Source organism: Emys orbicularis, chromosome 1 (genome assembly GCF_028017835.1).
Source record: "Emys orbicularis isolate rEmyOrb1 chromosome 1, rEmyOrb1.hap1, whole genome shotgun sequence".
NCBI lineage: Eukaryota > Metazoa > Chordata > Testudines > Emydidae > Emys > Emys orbicularis.
This window is the reverse complement of record NC_088683.1, coordinates 12383778-12402421: the sequence shown is the minus strand read 5'-3', so window position 1 is coordinate 12402421 and position 18644 is coordinate 12383778. Positions and strand designations below refer to the sequence as shown.

Below are 18644 nucleotides of genomic sequence, written 5' to 3'. Positions count from 1 at the left end.
GAGCGCTATATCCGAATTCATGTTATAGCGGGTCACGTTATATCGGGGTAGAGGTGTAGTTCGTTCTGAAGTAACTCAGACCCAATAGCTCGTGGGTCCCTTTCCCTCAATGAATGCACGTTTAACGCACCCACAGACTCCTCTCTCTGCTCTTCCTCATCCGCAATAGCACCTAATACAGAAAACTTGTTATGTGTTTGAACTGTGAAAATGCTGTGTGGTTTGGACAGTTGTAGGGCACTCTCAGTCACTATAAGCCCAGCTGTCTCCTTGGATCCTCTCTTTCCATGTGTGATTTCAAGAAACTCTTCTATTCCTGAAGTTAAGCACATCAAATCCTGTTCCCCAACTGTCGGGTCTGCCAGACCCATAGCCTGCTAATCCCTCTGCGGTGGCTAGGATTCCTGCATAACAAATGTCACCTGTGGATTTTCCTTCCCCAGTTTCTCTTATTCTCCCCCCACCCCCCATCTCTGATTGTGTCCCCCACTTTACTAGTGCTCATGTCCCATCTCTATTGTCCTGGATCTCAGTGGTTCCCACTCCCTTACCCTGACCCCTTCCCAGTCCTGTATCAGCAAAGAACAAGGTCAGTCCTTCCTCCAAAAATAGGGAGGCCCTGCCACTCAAAATGGGGCTTTCGCCAATCCTTGCAGAGCTGTTTGGCATCCTCTGACCCTCTGGCAAAGAAGGGTCATTCTGAGGCTGGGAATGATGTTTTTCTCTATTGTGCCATGCCTTTAGGCACTGCCTATAAACATGTCCACTTTTCCCACACATGTTGCATCTAATGAAATCCCGGCAATCCTCAGTCTCGTGTGCATTAGAGCAGCAGCGCATGCGCTTCCTCACCACAGCCCACATTAAAATGTTCTGTCGGGTCACATGAAAAACATGTGCATGGCTGCCAGGGATAACCTACAGCAGGGATAGTCAATAGGCGGACCGTGAGCCAAATCCAGACTGCCAGATGCTTTTGAACGGACCCCGAAATCTTTTTATGTACTTATTATTATCATCATTGTTATTATTTTTGTATTATTTTCTCTGGGGTCTAGACATTGACTATATCTTGACCAATACATTTGGACCTTGACAAAAAACAATTGACTACCCCTGACCTACAGTAACTCTGCTCAGAACCAATGTAAAATATATGGAGGAGCTGGTGCATTGTATTATTTACTTGGATAAGTTCAATGGTGCCTTTAAATTCATCATTCCAAACCCTAAATCAAACATAAACTTTTACTGGGGCATCACAGAAACAAGGCTCATAACATCAGCTGATAGCGCCACAGGATCCACCAGTCAGTGCACAGTGACTTCTGCATATGTCTCCACCATCATGTCCAAAGAACTTACTCAAGGAGTAAAGCCTCCTTCGGCCCCACCATCTGAGGCTGCAGCTGTCTCTGCTGGAAGAGGAACAAAAATGAATTTCACTCTCTCTGTCCCCCACATACTCCTCACTGTCGTATCTACTTGAAATATATTGCAGCACATTTGGACGATAAGAGTCAATGTAGGAAGGAAGGTCTAGTGAATAGGGTGTTGGACTGGGACTCAAGAGACCTTGGTAAAATGGGGTATCTTGGGGATCTTACCTCACAGGGGTGTTATGAGGATAAAATCCATTAATGATTGTGAGGCGCTCAAACAGTGACATGGGTCATATAAGTACCTAGATAGGTAGTACCAGCCTGTTCCTCTAACCTTAGAAAACATCCTGCAAGCCTAACTCTGCACACTTACGAAATTTGCAGCTGACTCTAAACTGTGAGGAAGTGTGGAGAGCACTCAGAAATAACACAGAGGGGGATTAAAGAAGTGGACAGAAGTTCAGCAAACAATGCAGTTAAATTCAGCAGAAATGCAGACTAATATGTTTTCATAGATTCCAAGGCCAGAAGGGACTACTGTGATCATCTAGTCTGCCCTCCTGTATAGCACAGGCCATAGAACTGCCCCCAAATCATTCCCAGGGCGGATCTTTTTGAAAAACATCCAATCTCGATTTAAAAATTGTCAGTGATGGAGAATCTATTACAACTCTTGGTAAATTGTTTCAATGGCTAATTACTCTCACCGTTAAAAATGTATGCCTTATTTCCAGTCTCAATTTGTCTAGTTTCAACTTTTGGGGGGAAGAGGATTTAAAATACAGATATTCAGTGGAAGGGAGAAACCTGAAAAACAGTAATGGTGCTACACAGCTATGAATTTGCAGTGGTGATTTGGTCACAAGGAAAAGGCCAATGCTGAGGTGGACTGCTTATGTAAAAAACAACACAGTCAAGAACAGGGAAGTAAAATGTCTTCTCTAAAGGGCTGTGGACCAACCCCACCTAAAATAATACATTCACTTCTAGGCACCACTTACCAGAAAGAGATTTTTAGCTCCTTGGGGTAGGGACTGTCCTTTTTGTTCTGTTTGTACAGTGCCTAGCACAATCGGGTGTTAGTCCATGACTAAGGATCCTAGGTACTATGGTAATACAAATAATAAATACTATCAATAATGAATAACTGGAGGGGATGTAGGGAAGATGAATAAAAAAGATCGTGGCACTGGAAGGACAGACTTCTCAGCAAAGAATAAAAGAACTGAATGTGTCCTACTTAGAATCATAGAAGATTAGGGTTGGAAGAGACCTCAGGAGGTCATCTAGTCCAACCCCCTGCTCAAAGCAGGATCAACACCAACTAAATCATCCCAGCGAGGCTAAGTGATGACTAGGGAGGGAGAGGAATTCTTTAGTTTAGTAGCTGTGGTTAAAGGAATGATATGAAATTAAGAAAGGGGAAAGTTAAGCTGAATATCACTCTGACATTGAGGTGCACAAGGTTGTGGAATAGTCTACCAAGGGATGTGGTGGAAACCCCCTCACATGGGACTTTTAAAAATTATTTGTACCGTGGTACCAGATAGGAGCCTCAATCATGGACCAGAACCCCATTGTACTAGTTGCTGTACAAACACTGAACAAAAAGGACCCCTGCCTTAAGGATTGTAGCTCAGACACTATCAAATGATAGCTCAGTGGTTTGAGCATTAGCCTGCTAAATCTAGTGTTATGAGTTCAATCCTTGAGGGGGCCATTTAGGGATCTGGGGCAAAAAATCTGTCGGGGGATTGGTCCTGCTTTGAGCAGGGGGTTGGACTAGATGACCTCCTGAGGTCCCTTCCAACCCTGATATTCTATTCTATGAAATGCAGTCCTACAGTGGCCAAGGGGACATGGACTGTCTAACAGGCCTTTACATCTGTGGTATCAGGAGAAATAAATGAGATGACACACAGCAGCCATGAACCAGCAATGGGTGATGATGACAAATAATCCTAAAGGACAAAACCCTGCTTGTGTAGTTTATTTGTTTTATCCATTTCTTTACTGCCCGGTGCCAGGCAATTCCTCACTATATTGCTGGGGCTCCTAGCAGACACGCCACCACACTGCAACCCAGGGACGGAGCAGGGCTTGGCCTGCCAGAAACCACTTGGGCTTGGATCTCAGCATGTGTCTGTGAGCTCCCCTCTGTCTGTCCGTCCGTGCAGGAGGCCTAGGATTCAATTTTGTCCTCATCCTGGTCTGGAAGTGCCTACATGCCAGCGCACAATATAAGCCCGTAGAGAGACAGCCCCATCAGACAGCCAGGAAAGCCATCAGACAGTACAGTGCCTAGCACAATCGGGTGTTAGTCCATGGGGTAGGGACTAACCTACCCCACTGAACGGCCTGCCTGGCCTGCCCATCTACAATAGCTGCCTGCAGTGTGGGTCTGTCTGCAACGTTTGTCTGCTTGTTTGTTATGTCTGCCAGTGTCTCTGCAATATCGGTCTGCTTGTGGGCAACGTCTAGGGTGACCAGATGTCCCGATTTTATAGGGACAGTCCCGATTTTGGGGTCTTTTTCTTATATAGGCTCCTATTACCCCCCACTCCCTGTCCCGATTTTTCACACTTGTTGTCTGGTCACCCTAGCAACGTCTGTCTTTCTGCCAGGTGTGACTGCAATGGCTGTAGGCTGGGTCTGTCTGTCTCTCTGCAATGTGTGTGTCTGGGCTGTCAAGCCTGGCTGCGGGCTGCAGCGGGGTCTGTCGGATTGTCTGTAATGTCTCTGCCTGTGCTGGCCGCAGCGTCTGCCCGTCTTTCTGCAATGGGACTGACTTAGGGTGACCAGACAGCAAATGTGAAAAATCGGGACAGGGGGTGGGGGGTCATAGGAGAATATAGAAGAAAAAGACCCCAAAATCGGGACTGTCCCTATAAAATCAGGACATCGGGTGACCCTAGACTGACTGTGTCTGCAATCCCTGCCGGTCTGTCTGTCCTTCTGTCTGGTGGTCTGTAATGCCTGCCTGTCAGCTGTCTGCGAGGTGTGTCCGCTTGTCTCTCTGCAATGATAGACACACGGACAGGCCGGACCGCGAGTCTCTCGCCTCCCCAACCTCCCAGCCCGGCCCGCTCCCCTCGGGCTCGGGAGGGCGGCGGCCCCTTTAAGAGCGGCGGCCCCTCCCCCCCTCCGCTACTGCTGCTGCTGACAAGATGGCGGCGGCGGCGGCGGGGCCCGCGGGTCCGGCCGGGCCCGAGAGCCGGGTGCTGGGCTACACCCTGCACCGCTGGAGCAGCTTCTCCTCCACCTACCTGCCCGAGTGAGTGACCGAGCCGCCGCCAGTACCACGGGGGCCGAGCGCGGCGTCGGTTCGCCGCGCCCGCCGCCGCGCTCTGGGCCTGCGCGGGGCCCGGGGGCAGGGCCGGAGGGCGAGGCCGTGGGGCAGAGCGGGCTGGCGCGGGCGAGGCCGGGGCGCCAGGGACACGGCTCCTGAGAGGGCCCCGGGACTTGTCCGCAGCCTGGCCCCGGCGCTGATCCGGCCGGGCCGGGGGCAGAGGGGGCCGCTCCCGCCCCCCCCCCCCCCCCCCCCGCCCAGCGTGAGCTGTGTCGGGGCGCCCCCACCCCGGAGCCGCGCAGTGCCCCCGCCCCGGGCAGCTGCGGGAGAAGAGAGGCCGGCGGGGGTCTCGGACCTCGGTGTCCTGAGGAAAGATGAGCGGTGGCTGCAGGAAGGGGACACCGGGATCGGGGGGGGGGTAGCTTTAACCCGGGGAAGGGGGTGACCTGATCGTTTCTTCGGTTAAATGTGGCCCATCTGACACCATGGGAGAAAACCAGGGACTGTCCTATCCCCGTGCCCTATTCCTGCAGCTTCGCTAGTCTTCCGTCTTCTGGTGGCCTTGTCCTTTACCTCATTTCACCTCGCTCTTCCAGCCTCTGAAATGCTAACCGTGCAGTAAAGGGTCTGTTCACTCCACGCTCTGTCTGTTGTTAGCAGTTAGTGTTTTCTCGTCCTCTGTTTAAGGGGTGTGTGTGTGTTTGTTTGTAAGTAAGTAAGTAGGCTTTAAGGTTAGATCCAGGCTTGAAGAAAGTAGGTCGAAGTTGCATTTTGCCGTATTCACATAGCATCATTAATGAATACCGAAGTGGTGAAATCTCGGTGAATGCGAATCTAGGTCATACTGCCCACTAGTTATGACCTGTTAAATTCCAATGGCTGTTGACAGTAAAATGAATAAACTTTATAAGTAGCATAAAACTAGTATGGCCTGGCTTTATTCTTATTGATGTTGACCGTGTATCAGTTCAGTTTTGAATTTTCATAGATTTTTAAAGGTGCTATTATGTGTAAACAATCTGACCATCTGCATGAAAACAGGCCATAAATTCTGGTTGAACCAGAGCATGTCTTCTAGACTGGCATCCAGTCAGACTTCAAGTGATGGAGTTATCTCATCCTCTATCTATTTCCTTTGGTTAATTACCTTTACTCATGTTTTTAAAAAAAGTGTTTTACTTCGTTTAATTTTTTTTTTTTTTTTACTTAACCAGATGCAAAGGCATTAACTTCCAGCCATTGGAAGGTCTGGTCCACACTACCCCCCCCCACTTCGGACTAAGGTACGCAAATTCAGCTACGTTAATAACGTAGCTGAATTCGAAGTACCTTAGTCTGAACTTACCGCGGGTCCAGACGCTGCAGGCAGGCTCCCCCGTCGATGCCGCGTACTCCTCTCGCCGAGCTGGAGTACCGGCGTCGACGGCGAGCACTTCCGGGATCGATCCGGGATCGATTTATCGCGTCTAGACAAGACGCGATAAATCGATCCCAGAACATCGATTGCCTGCCGTCGGACCCGGAGGTAAGTGTAGACGTACCCGAAGTCTGGATTCCTTTAGTGTCAGATATCTTCTCTGTGTATGTACTCCTAGTCTGTGACCAAATCATCTCTTCACCTTTCCTTTGATAAGCCATATAGACTAAACTCTCTCTTTGTAAGGCTTGTTTTCCAGATCTCGAATCATTCTTGCAGTTGTTTGCTTTAAAAAAATTTGAGAAGCATCAGGGTTGATACCAGAACTGGACGAAGTATTCCAGTATTGGTCTCACCAGTGCTGTTTACAAAGGTAAAGACTCCCCACTGAATAGTTTTGCTTGTATAGCCAAGCATCCTCTTAGCCCTCTTTGCCACAGTATCTCATTAGGTGTTCCTGGTTAGAGGCTATCTACCATGCTGATCTAAGTTTTTTTTACAGTGTCTGCTCTTCAGGATACAATCTCCCATCCTGTAAATATGACTTGTGTTCGAGGATGTGTGACCTTACATTTAACTGTATTAAAATTAGGGCTGTCAAGTGCAAAAAATTAATCACGATTAATGGTGTGATTAATCATGCTGGTAAACAGTAATAGAATAACATTTATTTAAATATTTTTGGATGTTTTCTACATTTTTCAATATATTGATTTCAATTATAACACAGAATACAAAGTGTACAGTGCTCACTTTATATTTATTTTTGATTACAAATATTTGCACTGTAAAAAACAAAAGGAATATTTTTCAATTCACCTAATACAAGTACTGTATTGCAATATCTTTATTATGAAAGTTGAACTTACAAATGTAGAATTATGTACAAAAAAGGTATTAAAAAATAAAACAATGTATAACTTTAGAGCCTACGAGTCCACTCAGTCCTACTTCAGCCAATCGCTCAGACAAACAAGTTTGGTTACAATTTGCAGGAGACAATGCTGCCCGCTTCTTGTTTACAGTGTCACCTGAAAGTGAGAACAGGCGTTTGCATGGCACTGTTGTAGCTGGTGTTGCAAGACATTTACGTGCCAGATGTGCTAAAGATTCATATGTCCCTTTATGCTTCAACCACCATTCCAGAGGACATGCGTCCATGCTAATGATGGGTTCTGCTAGATAACGGTCCAAAGCAGAACGGACCAACGCATGTTCATTTTCGTCATCTGAGTCAGATGCCAGCAACAGAAGGTTGATTTTCTTTTTTTGATGGTTTGGATTCTGTAGTTTCCACATCTGAGTATTGCTCTTTTAAGACTTCTGAAAGCATGTTCCACATCTCATCTCTCTGATTTTGGATGGCACTTCAGATTCTTAAACCTTGGGTCCAGTGCTGTAGCTATTTTTAGAAATCTCACATTGTAGGCTGTAAAGCTTTACATTGTTTTGTTTTTGAGAGCAGTTGCATACAAATATAGATTATTTTTGTTGTTACACTTTCATGACAGATTGCACTACAGTACTTGAATGAGGTGACTTGAATAATACTATTTCTTTTGTTTATCATTTTTACAGTTTAAATATTTGTAATAAAAAATAAAGTGAGCACGTACACTTTGTATTTTGTGCTGTACGAAATCAATATACCTGAAAATATTTAATACATTTCAATTGGTATTCTATTGTATAACAGTGCGATTAATCATTTTTTTGAGTTAACTATGATTAATTGACAGCCCTCATTAAAATGTATGTTTTAGTGTGCCCAGATTACTAGCAATCTGGATTACTCTGTATTGGTGACACGTCCTTACAGTTATTCTCATAATTTTTTTGTTGTATAAAATCATTGCGGTTAAAGTTTGCATGTGTTCTTCCAGATCATTGATAAATATTGAATAGTTGGGCTGAGAATGATCCTAGTGGTAATGGACTAAAACCCCTCACTTGATGATTTCACACTAACTGCTATGTTTGGAGACCTAACAAACCTTATACCAAATGTAAAGGCCAGGAGCAGTCCTTTCCCTGGCTGCAGGCTAAAGTATTCTGCCACTTTTTAAATGGAGAAATGTTAAGTGGAAGCAGCATGAGAAGGAGTATTGAAATTTTGAAAAAAACCTCTGGAAGTGGAGCTGATGCAGTTACAGGATGTACACCATGACACAGTTAAAACTTGGCTTGTTTTAAAAGTAGACAGGACCAGACCAAATGATGGTCCAGAAATGTTGCTAGGGTCCACAGTTAAAACACGGTTCAGTCCTGCCTAAGCTGTAAGTCTGAATTATTTGAACCATAATGGGACATGCTAGGAGACTATGTCCTACTGTGTTATGGATAGAATTAATGTAGACTGCTGGTTTCCCCAAAATGATTAGCCCTGTCACTGGGAGAAGAACCATCCTTACTACAGTTGTGGTGAAGTACACCTCTACCTCGATATAACGCTGTCCTCGGGAGCCAAAAAATCTTACCGTGTTATAGCTGAAACCGTGTTATATTGAACTTGCTTTGATCCACCAGAGTGTGCAGCCTCGCCCCCCTGGAGCACTGCTTTACCGCGTTATATCCGAATTTGTGTTATATCGGGTCGCGTTATATCGGGGTAGAGGTGTACTAATGTGGACAGGGTTTCTTCTGTCCATCTCTCATGGACTCTACTAACAAAACCATGGTTTAGACTCACCTTTGGCACTCAGCATGATTTTAAATGTAAAACAAAATTATGAAATGCGAAATCCTTGTCCCTGCTGGCCAGTTAGAGCCCTGCTGGCAACAGCTTTTTGAATGCTAGTGGGGATCTGAATCCATTGTTGACTTAAACTGGTAAGTGGATAAAATGTAGAAGGCTTGGGACTGAAGTTTAATTTTTAAACAGTTAACGTGATTCTAGGTATTCTCCCCGAATATTACACAAATACTTATTGGTAGCATTCAGATAATTCTGGTTGCTTTCTGTTAATATGGGGATGGGGCCAAAAGGCTGTAAGTACAGCCAGTACTTGGCAGTCCACTCACCTGTTTGGCAGTGACAATAGGGACAGCTTCTCTGGGGACTTTTTGTTTGTTTGTTTGTTTTGAGGTTGGTGATTGCTAAACTATTAGTTATTGCAGAATCTGAAGTCACTCTATAAACACAGAGACTAAACCTATTTTTAAAGAGAACCTTCCAAATATCACCCAAGGAAGTACTCTCTCGAATTTGCAGAAGGACAGCTCCAGCATCTTTTACAGCTGTTCCTGAGTTTCCCAAGCAGTCAAATGAAGTTAATGATGATGATCAGGACACTTTTGCTGTTGCTATTCAGAACTCCATGGGCAGCAGCGAGGGTGTCAAGAATCCAGGAATCATGTCATTGATTCTGTTGGTTCTTGGGAAAGTTATGAGTTGTTGCCAGGAAAATTGAGTCAAGAACAAATTCATACACTCATTACAGAATAATCCAGCAGGATTTGATAAGGTCCATCATGGAATTCTGCTGTCCTGCCTCAGATATGGCAGAGAGTAGAAAGATAGACGGAAGTCATCTTAATGCTATTTCGACTGAATGAGGCTGCTCCTGGAGAGTTGTGATGAGCACCTGATCCTCCACTTTCTTAGCTCTCGCCTGCCTCCCCAACTTGTTCGTCTATATGAACTGCTAGGATAGAGTGTGAAAAAGCATGGACTGAAATACCAGCAAGGTACAAATTGCACTGAGGACCACTAACTCACTTTGCATAAACCACAGAAACAACCATCTGATTGCAGTGACTTTGGTCACTATTGATCTGAGCTGGATTTGTTGAAAATTCTTTTTAAGGGAGTACATCTTGGTGTGTATTAAATATAATATGTGAAAAGAAGGGGACGGGCATTGGTACCTTTTAATGTCCCATAAGTGTATTCCACTGGGGCTATCTTTCTAGCACATAGCAGTCTGAACCTCCAAATAGTGCCTAGTTTAGTCATCGTTTTATTGTGCTGGAGTAGCTTGATACTTGCAAGACGAGAAGAAAAACTGGTCTTTCCTTCCATCACTTGCTCTGACTCACTGTAGACTGGCATTGCCAAAGAGCTGGCAGGCTCAGCCCCTGGGAAGAAATGGCTGTCTCATGTTGCTGACAAGTTTGTTGTGACTTTTTCCACCACTAAATATCCCAATTTTTTTTCTGTAAAGCGATAAAACTAGGAAATTCCCTTCAGGGTTTTTATTAAGTGAAATAGAAAAGGTGTACTGTTTCACTTCATAAGCATGTATATTCCTCAGACACAAAACATCATACATTGTGCAGAATTGTTTTAGTCCGGGGGAATTCTGCACCACTGCACATGCGCAGAATTCATGTCCCCTGCAGATTTTTTTTTTTTTTTTTTTTTGCTGCAGAAAATATATTCTGCTGGAGAGGTGCTGCAGTTATGCCTTTTGCCCACCAGGGGTTGCGATGGCACCAGAACAGAGGGTACCTGGCTCACCCGCTGTAGCAGGTACTTTTCTGTATTTTTCCCACACATACCCAACAATCCTCTAGGTTCACTCCCAGGCTCCTTCCCAGCAATTACTTCCTTGTCCTTCAGTTCCTCCTTTACCCCTGACTCCCCCAAGACTTTGCACTGCTTTTGTGGGGAATACGTTTCTGTATTGTAATTTAAATGAATTATTACTCAAAGTTCTGTATTAATATGCTTAGTAAGGAATCTATTTGTCAAAAAACATTTCCTGAATCTTTTTTGTTGTCTGTATTGTTAGACATGTTTGCTGACAGATATTTTGAAATAAATTACCAAAATAATTGAAACTGGCATGATTATATTGTGTTGCTTTGACAAATAAAATATGAAGAATTTTTAATTTTTTGGTGCAGAATTCCCCCCAGGAGTAAACTAGTATCTACCATTCTTGTATTTACCCTTAGATATGGATACACTTGCTTTTTCACAATCTAACCTATTAAAAAGTTTTGATCAGAACAGTCAAAGTGCTAAGAATGTGCTTGATTGACTCTGAGCTGGCTGGAGTGGCATTCCGTTTTCTTTTTTTGAAAACTGGTAACATTCTGAATTCAGCTGTCCTGTTTTTTGAGATTATATTTCCACAGTTGTTTAGAAAAACTGATGTGACAAGCTTCTTCATAGACTTAGTCGAAATTTGTATCTTAATTTTAAATGGTAGAAGGAGGAACTCACTTATGTTCCATTAGTCACAAATCAGCTTTTTCTTCCTGTTCTGGACTCAACCTTTGATTTGTGATCAGTGAAGACTAAGTATGAAAAGTTCCTGAAGCTCGTTTTTGGATTTTCCTTAAGTAGTTCTAGTTCTTTATTAATTAGGTGAAAGCAGATTTCCATTTGGACTGCAACAGTAGTGTCATCAGATTGCAGTCTGTCAGGTCCCTCTGAAAATGCCTTTGTTGGCTTTTACAGTAGAACTCAGAGTTACGAACACCTCTGGAATTGAGGTTGTTCGTAACTCTGAAATGTTCTTATCAAAATGTTATGGGTGTTTTTTCAAAAGTATACGGCTGAACATTGACTTGATATAGCTTTGAAACTTTACTATGTTGAAGAAAAAAGCTGCTTTTAACCATCTTAATTTAAATGAAACAAGAACAGAAACGGTTTCCTTACCTTATCAAATCTTTTTTAAATCTTTCCCTTTATATTTTTAGTAGTTTACATTTAACACAGTACTGTATTTACATTTGTGTGTGTGTGTGTCTGCTGCTGCCTGCTTGTATACTTCCAGTTCCAAATTAGGTGTGTGGTTGACAGGTCAGTTCGTAACTCTGGTGTTCGTAACTCTGAGATTCTACTATATATGTTTAGTGCTGTTGTTGTGTAGAGTCCATTAGGTAAAAAGCATGCTGTATTTTGATCAGTCATCCTTGTACACAGTGCAAATGTCAACATACTTAATGACAGTTGGATGCAGATGTAGAGAAACAATTTTCCTGAGTGTCTCAGTCTCTGCATTTCATCCATCCATCTGCCCTCTTCCAGTCTATTATGCTGCTAATGGCAATTTTGGAAGAACGTTTGAACTACCACAATGTGCTTTAGGTCTTAATACTTTCTCAGTGAGCTGAAGTGTGCTCTCCATTCATATGTCAGAAGTTTAGATGATTGTACCTAAATTTTCATCCTTATTTCATTTTTGTTTTCAGAGTAAATGAGAGACCGTATCATGCTTTTATCTGCATTCTTGGATGGCATCTTCAGCAACTTGAATGCAAATGAGGTTTTCCTTTTAATGTATAGAATCACTTCTGTTAAATAGGAATACATTTTTTCCCTTTAGAGATTGTATAGTACTTGCTGAAATTGAGAATTGACCCAGTAAGTGATATGCATTGTGTACCTGATTCTTTTATTCCTCAGTTCTTTCCCTAGCTTTTCTGTTGCTGCATCTAGTAGTGACTAGTGCAAAATAAGATGAGCTAGTCAGCTTTATCACATTATCAGATGCACAACCCACCTTGAAGTTGTTCCTAGATTCTACCAAACCGTGTGCTTTTAATAGTTCAGGACTTTACCCTCTTCCTCCTTTTCAATACCAAACAAAAAGTGATTCTGCCCATTAATCATGCCCTGCTCTTTCTTCAGTGACTCCACCCATTTCCCTTCCCTACTAGACAGTTCTAGAACTTGATTTATTGTTTCCTAGTAGTCATATAAAAATCCTATGTGTTTTAATAACTTCCATTTTAGACTTGGTAAAGTTCTCAGTCACAGACTGAAGCTGGAACCTGATGTTTATAGCATCAAAAACATTTTAAAGATGATCTTTACATGAATACTTCAGGGTAACCTAGGAACTGAAAAAATTAAAGAGGTCCCATCCATGGAATAATAATTAAAAGCACTGAAGAGTCTGGGATGTTCACAAAGCTGCAAGCAGCTTCATTATCAGTTGGCCCATGCCTTTGATAGAAAGGGATGTTATGGAGTAGGCAAATTCTTCAAAGTGTTCGCCTTTTCCTAACATCAGCCTTACCTAGGTTCACTTTAACCTGGGTGGTGGGTCTTCTCAAGGCATTGGGAAGTCTAGGAGATAGTGCTGCTTAAATCTGATTTGAAGGATGTGTTGAGCTGAGAATCGTCTTCATATTGCTGACATTTTAGACTGTAGGGTCTTGCCAGATTCCCAAGTGTTACAGTTTCTGCAATAAGATGAGGGACAGAATAGAGCTTTGCTGGACTTGGTAGATGAATGCTCTGGGAGTGTTGGAACAGTTCCCTATCACATCTGTCTGGGTTGGTCTGAGAGAAGATTCTGACAGTTTTAGGATGAACTTTTATTGTTTCTTGAAGGGAGAGAGAAGAATGTGGTGGTCATCAGCTGTGTTGAATGCCACATATAGGCCCAGTAGGTTAAGTATGCATTTCTGTGGACAGGAGGATATCCACAAGGGCAACAAGTAATGTGTCTATGCCATGCCTTGGCCTGAACCCTGACTGAGGTGGCTCCAAGGCTGTGGAGGATGTTAAGTGGGTCTGGAGATGATTCTAAGCAAGCTAATCAAGAAGATGGCATAGGAAGGTGAGGCTTAACATGAAGTGGTAATTAGCCAAGGTCACCTGTGCAGAGTACTAATTTCTTTAGGACTAGTTGGAATACAGTTGCTTTAGGGTGTGAGGTAGCGTTTTCTTTTTAAAGGAAATATTTACAGTCTTTTTTGGGGGGTCCCAGAAGATCTTTCACTAGCCAGGAGGAACTGAGATCAATCCCATATGGTGGACTTGATTGTTGTTAGCGCTTGTGCTATTTAAGTCTGTAAGCCTGAGAGAATTGGATGCGCTGGTGTTTATTTTAATTAATCTGAAAAAGGACTATGTGGGATGCAGAACCCGAGTGCCTTCTCCTATTTCTGAGCAAGTGGGGCATGTGTCCCAGTGGCTCTGGGAATTGGCCTATGGAAGGCGCAGGTTCTACCTGTGAATAGGTAAATGGCGGCGGCGGCAGCAGCAGCAGTTACAGCAATAATATCTCTGGAACCCTATTGTGAACATCTTACTTTGCTTTAACAGGGATGCAAATCTCTTAAGGCAGATGGCAGTGGGTGGACCTTGAGAAGTGAATGGCCTGCAAAAAAAGGGGGTCACCAGAGGAACTGTATTTTTGTATAAAATTAAAAAAGTAATAGATGTGTTGATGCAAATGTACATATTTACCAAGTATTAACATAGGTGAAGGCTGAAGTTAAAAAGAAACGGAAATGGGGAGGGGTTTTAGGAAAATATCCCCCTCAATACTCTTAATTGAATCAGCTTAGATAGTGCACAATTTGATGTTCCATTTAATTGTGTGGCTGTATCACCGTTAGCTTTGTATTTGGGGTATACTGACTTCAAATCAAATCAATACACATACAGTATTTTAGAAACAAATGTTTAACTCTTCTCTAACAGTCTTTACCTATTTGATGTATTAAAAGTATAAGCTAACTCCTTGAAAGGTTGTAATACTTTCTGGTAACATATACCTGCTTTGTTTGATCAGTGTTTTACTAAATTACAGTTCTTCAGAGATTTCATTGTTAAGTAATATAAATTAGCAAGTGCTGTATTTCTTCTTTATTAGATCTTTATCTTTAAACTTCCACCTCGTTTTTGTTCATTGCTTAGCAAAGGAAGACTGTTTCTCTTTCCCCCCCTCCCCCCCGCATTTTCTACATCCAGTTGGTTTCTCAGATTAGGATGAAGTAGTCCAGATTTAGAAAATGAAATTTCAACACCTTTAGAACAGACTCCTCCTGGAAAATAAGCAGGGTTGTCACTTCTATTAACTCATGACCAATGTGGCTGGCCAGTGATTTCTACTTTTTAGTTATGACGACCTGATAGTGTGTCAATCTTGGTTGTCATCCTTCATGTCAGTAACCCACTTCTAAGAATGCTATTTCATTGTTGCTGTCAATCCCCTATCTTTTTGGTCTTTTTACATGCATGTGATCCTCTCCGAACACTAGTGAATGATACTGGAAGCTCTTAAAAATATCCCCAGATAGGATTCTTTAAACCCGGAGACATGGTAGGTTCCCTCCAAAATGATGGGTACTACAATGTACGCTCTAGTTTAATCACACTTTATTAGGCTTGTTCCAGGAATCACTGTAGTGATATTCTATGTCCTGTGTCATACAGGAGGCCAGAATATGTGGGTCCCTTCTGGTGTTAAAATCTGTTAATTATTGATATAATACTGTTAAAACTAGTCATTTCTGCACAACTTATGTAAAAAGTAACTGTATTCAAATTAAATGTTCTTGATTGTTCTCCAGTTGAAAAAGTATTATCAAAGTGTGTTTCTACAAATGGAAACAGAGTTACTGAGACTTTAAAGACTAGCAGTCATTCTGTAGTCCAGCTATAAAATTCCTTTATACATTCTGTCCAAGTTGAGAACCTAAGTGCTAACAGGTTCAGAGCCCTAGATTGAGGCTCATTGAGGCAGGGACGTTCTGCGTTTATACATCACCTAGTGCCGTGGGACCACAATCCCTATTAGGGCTTTTTTTATGCTGTTGTAAAATAAATTAGTAATATTCTTTAGGATATTAAAGATTAGAAATGTGTGAAGAACCTCAGGGGATCTAGCAAAGCTAACTGAATGACAACGTTATGGCAAATGAAAATCCATTGTAATTAAATGCCAGGTCAACAGGGGAGGAATAATTTAAATAAGCTGTAAACGTCACTATGTTCCAAACTAACTGGAACCACACAGGAAAGACTTGGGTATCATTGTATTCAGCTCAATAAAAACAGCTGCTCCATGCTTAGCAATGGTCAAAAAAAGCAAACTAAGTTCAGATGTATAAAGTACGGAATAAAAAAAAAATTGTCATTATTTAAATTGAAGGTAGCCTTCACCACGAATGCTGTGTTCAATTCTGGTTACCCCATCTAAAGAGAATATAAATAGATGTGGTCCAAGGAAAGGCCACAAAAATGGTTATGTAACTGAGTCTTTTGTATGAGGAGAGATTGAAATATTAGGACTGTTTAAAGAGGGGGGGTGACTAAAGGGGACATGATAGAAGTATACACAATTAATCAGGGATTCAGAGAAGGTAAGTTAATTGTGCTTACTTATCTTTTACAATAATGGATGAACAAGGGTGTTGCCCGCCCTAAAGGGCTCGAGGGGACAACAATGGTCCGTCGCCCGGTGTGCTTGGCACCAATAAAGACACCGAGGGGAGAAAGCAAGCCAAGTTTATTTCAGAGCTCTGAAATGGCACTAGGAGACCAGCATGTCTCAAATGCAGTGCAACAAATACAAACAAATTTTACCTTTTATACTCCAAACTGTTTCTGTGTAAGCCTTTGTTCTGTTACTCCCTCTTACCCCTCCCACCCCTCCCTTCTCTAGCAGTTACAATTAGAAAAATTCCCATTCGTCTGCTTATCTTTTGGCCTTGCAAGGCCTGTTTACAGCAGCTGCCTGCTAGAAAAGCTGACCCTTACATTTCTGCTTCAGCATGTAAGCAGTTAGCATAGAAGTAGGTGAGAGTTCACAAGATGGGGTCTGGGGGTTCAGATAGGCCCAGAGCAAAAGAGTTTCATCGGCACTTCTGGCCTTCCGCTCTCCCGAGTTACCTGGTAGCTATGCCTAGTGGACCCCAACAAGGGGACAGCCAATGAAATTGAAAAGTGGAAACCTTAAAACTGATTAAAAAGTAAATACGATTGTATGCAATGAACAATTAACCTCCGGCAGTCATGGCTGCTGTATATTGAGGCAGAGCTTAGCGGGATTAAAAAAATGCTCAGTTTCTGGATAATGAGGACATATACAGTTACATTATTAGAGTCAAAAGCCTACACTTCAGTGACCAGATCAGAAAGAAACTTTCCAATTGGCAATGGGATTCTTGCTTTTTTTTCTCTGAAGTATGTGGTACAGGCTGCTGTTGGAAACAAGTTACTGATCCAGTTAGTACACTGATCTGATCCAATATGGTGGGCCCAATGATTCTGTTAGTCTGATAATCAGCCTTTTCTGGGGTTAAATTTTTATTGGAACACTTTTTCTTAAACGGATGGCTGCTTTTCTTACTGGGTAACAACACCAACTGATTTAGGGACCAAATTAGCACTATGGGTTCAAAACCTGCAGGGTTTATGAAGAATTTCCAGCTCCTGGTTAATTATGGTCTCCTCTTTTTCACATGTAATACTTGAAAAGGTTTTCCTCTTACTTATTACACAGATATTCTTACACTACTTTATTGTACTCTGTAAAGTTTAGAGTTGCTGGATTACGTTTTGCCTGAATAATGATTTTCTATTGACTAGTTGCGGGGGGAGAGACTTCTCAAGCTATTTATTAGGGCAGATTTCAAAGCACAAAAAAGCTTGTCTTCAGGTAAAAATAACAAGGGTGGAACAAAACCTTACTATGTGGCAGAATTTTCCAAAGTACACTTTGAAGAGAACCTGGTATGAAATTAATTTCCAGGGTGAATTTTTTGAGTTCAAAATCCAATTGAACAAAGTAAAACACAACCATAGAGCGAGGTCATGTTTTCACAGAACTTCCTCAGGTGGAAATGCACTTTATTCAGAATTAGTTTGCACGTTTTAGCACATTGGGGAATTAAATTTGACTTCACTGTACTTAGAATTTCACTGTATCAGTTTCTGTAAATGAGTTTTACTGTACTTGTTTATTTCTAAATGCTTTATAGGCAAGTCTTGAGCATGCAGTGTATTTGGGAGAATTAAGAGCGAAGCTATAAGGCTGGTGGTACATGTTAACAGGTGTGGTTATGGCAGAGAGATTGTATATAAGTTAACAGCTCTTAAATCAGATTTATGAAAGCAGGAATTCACCTTCCTATGTAGTGAAATGCTTGTGTAAGAGCAATGCTACAATATTGCAGTATCACTGCTGAATGTCTTAATTCTTTCTTAGCTTTCATTAAAAGTTTACTTTATGGATATTTTTGTTTGACAGTTGCCCAACTTCTTTGGAGATCTTACAAAATTCTGCAAAGAATAACTGGAGATTCACACAGATGTATGTTGTCTATTGCATTACTCTGGTTTTCTGGCAATACCAAAAGATAGAGCTTATGTCAAAAAAGACTCTAGAGGCCTGATTCTCCTTTCTTGCTGGTGTAAATTAGGAGTAACTCCATTTGGTGTAAGTCAGGAATAACATTAGTTATCCCTTTGTCTAACTTGATGCTGTGTTCATCTTTATTCTGAAGGTGACACAGAAAAATGTAAACCTCATTAATCTGATTAATTCTTTTAAAAATAAAACACAAGTCTTGTAAATAGGCTTAATAGTGCATCACAGCTTTGAAGCTACATAAATTATAGTAAATTTATTTGGGTTCATGAAAAGAAAGAATTGGTGAGGAATTAACTCTGAAGGTGCTCTTGGAAACCTCTTAGCTGTAATGCAAAATGTGAGCACAAGCTCTACTATTCTGAACAGCAAGTTTATGAAAAACATTGTAGCAATACAAGCCACCTATTTGTTTTGGTTCAGATCCTTAAGAAATTAGAAATGGGTCTATAAAATTCCCTGTAAAGCTAAACTTCTTTCTTTCATTAAGA

At 42.0% G+C, this 18644-nt stretch overlaps 1 protein-coding gene across 1 annotated transcript in view; it reads left to right on the top strand.

Annotated features, from left to right (window-relative positions):
• The first annotated feature begins 4549 nt into the window (after positions 1 to 4549).
• Positions 4550 to 18644, top strand: part of MKLN1 (muskelin 1) — a 189370-nt gene continuing 175275 nt past the window's right edge. Inside the window, exon 1 of the mRNA XM_065416326.1 lies at positions 4550 to 4656. Within this exon, the coding sequence (XP_065272398.1) occupies positions 4550 to 4656 (107 nt within the window). The remainder of the gene's footprint in view (positions 4657 to 18644) is intronic.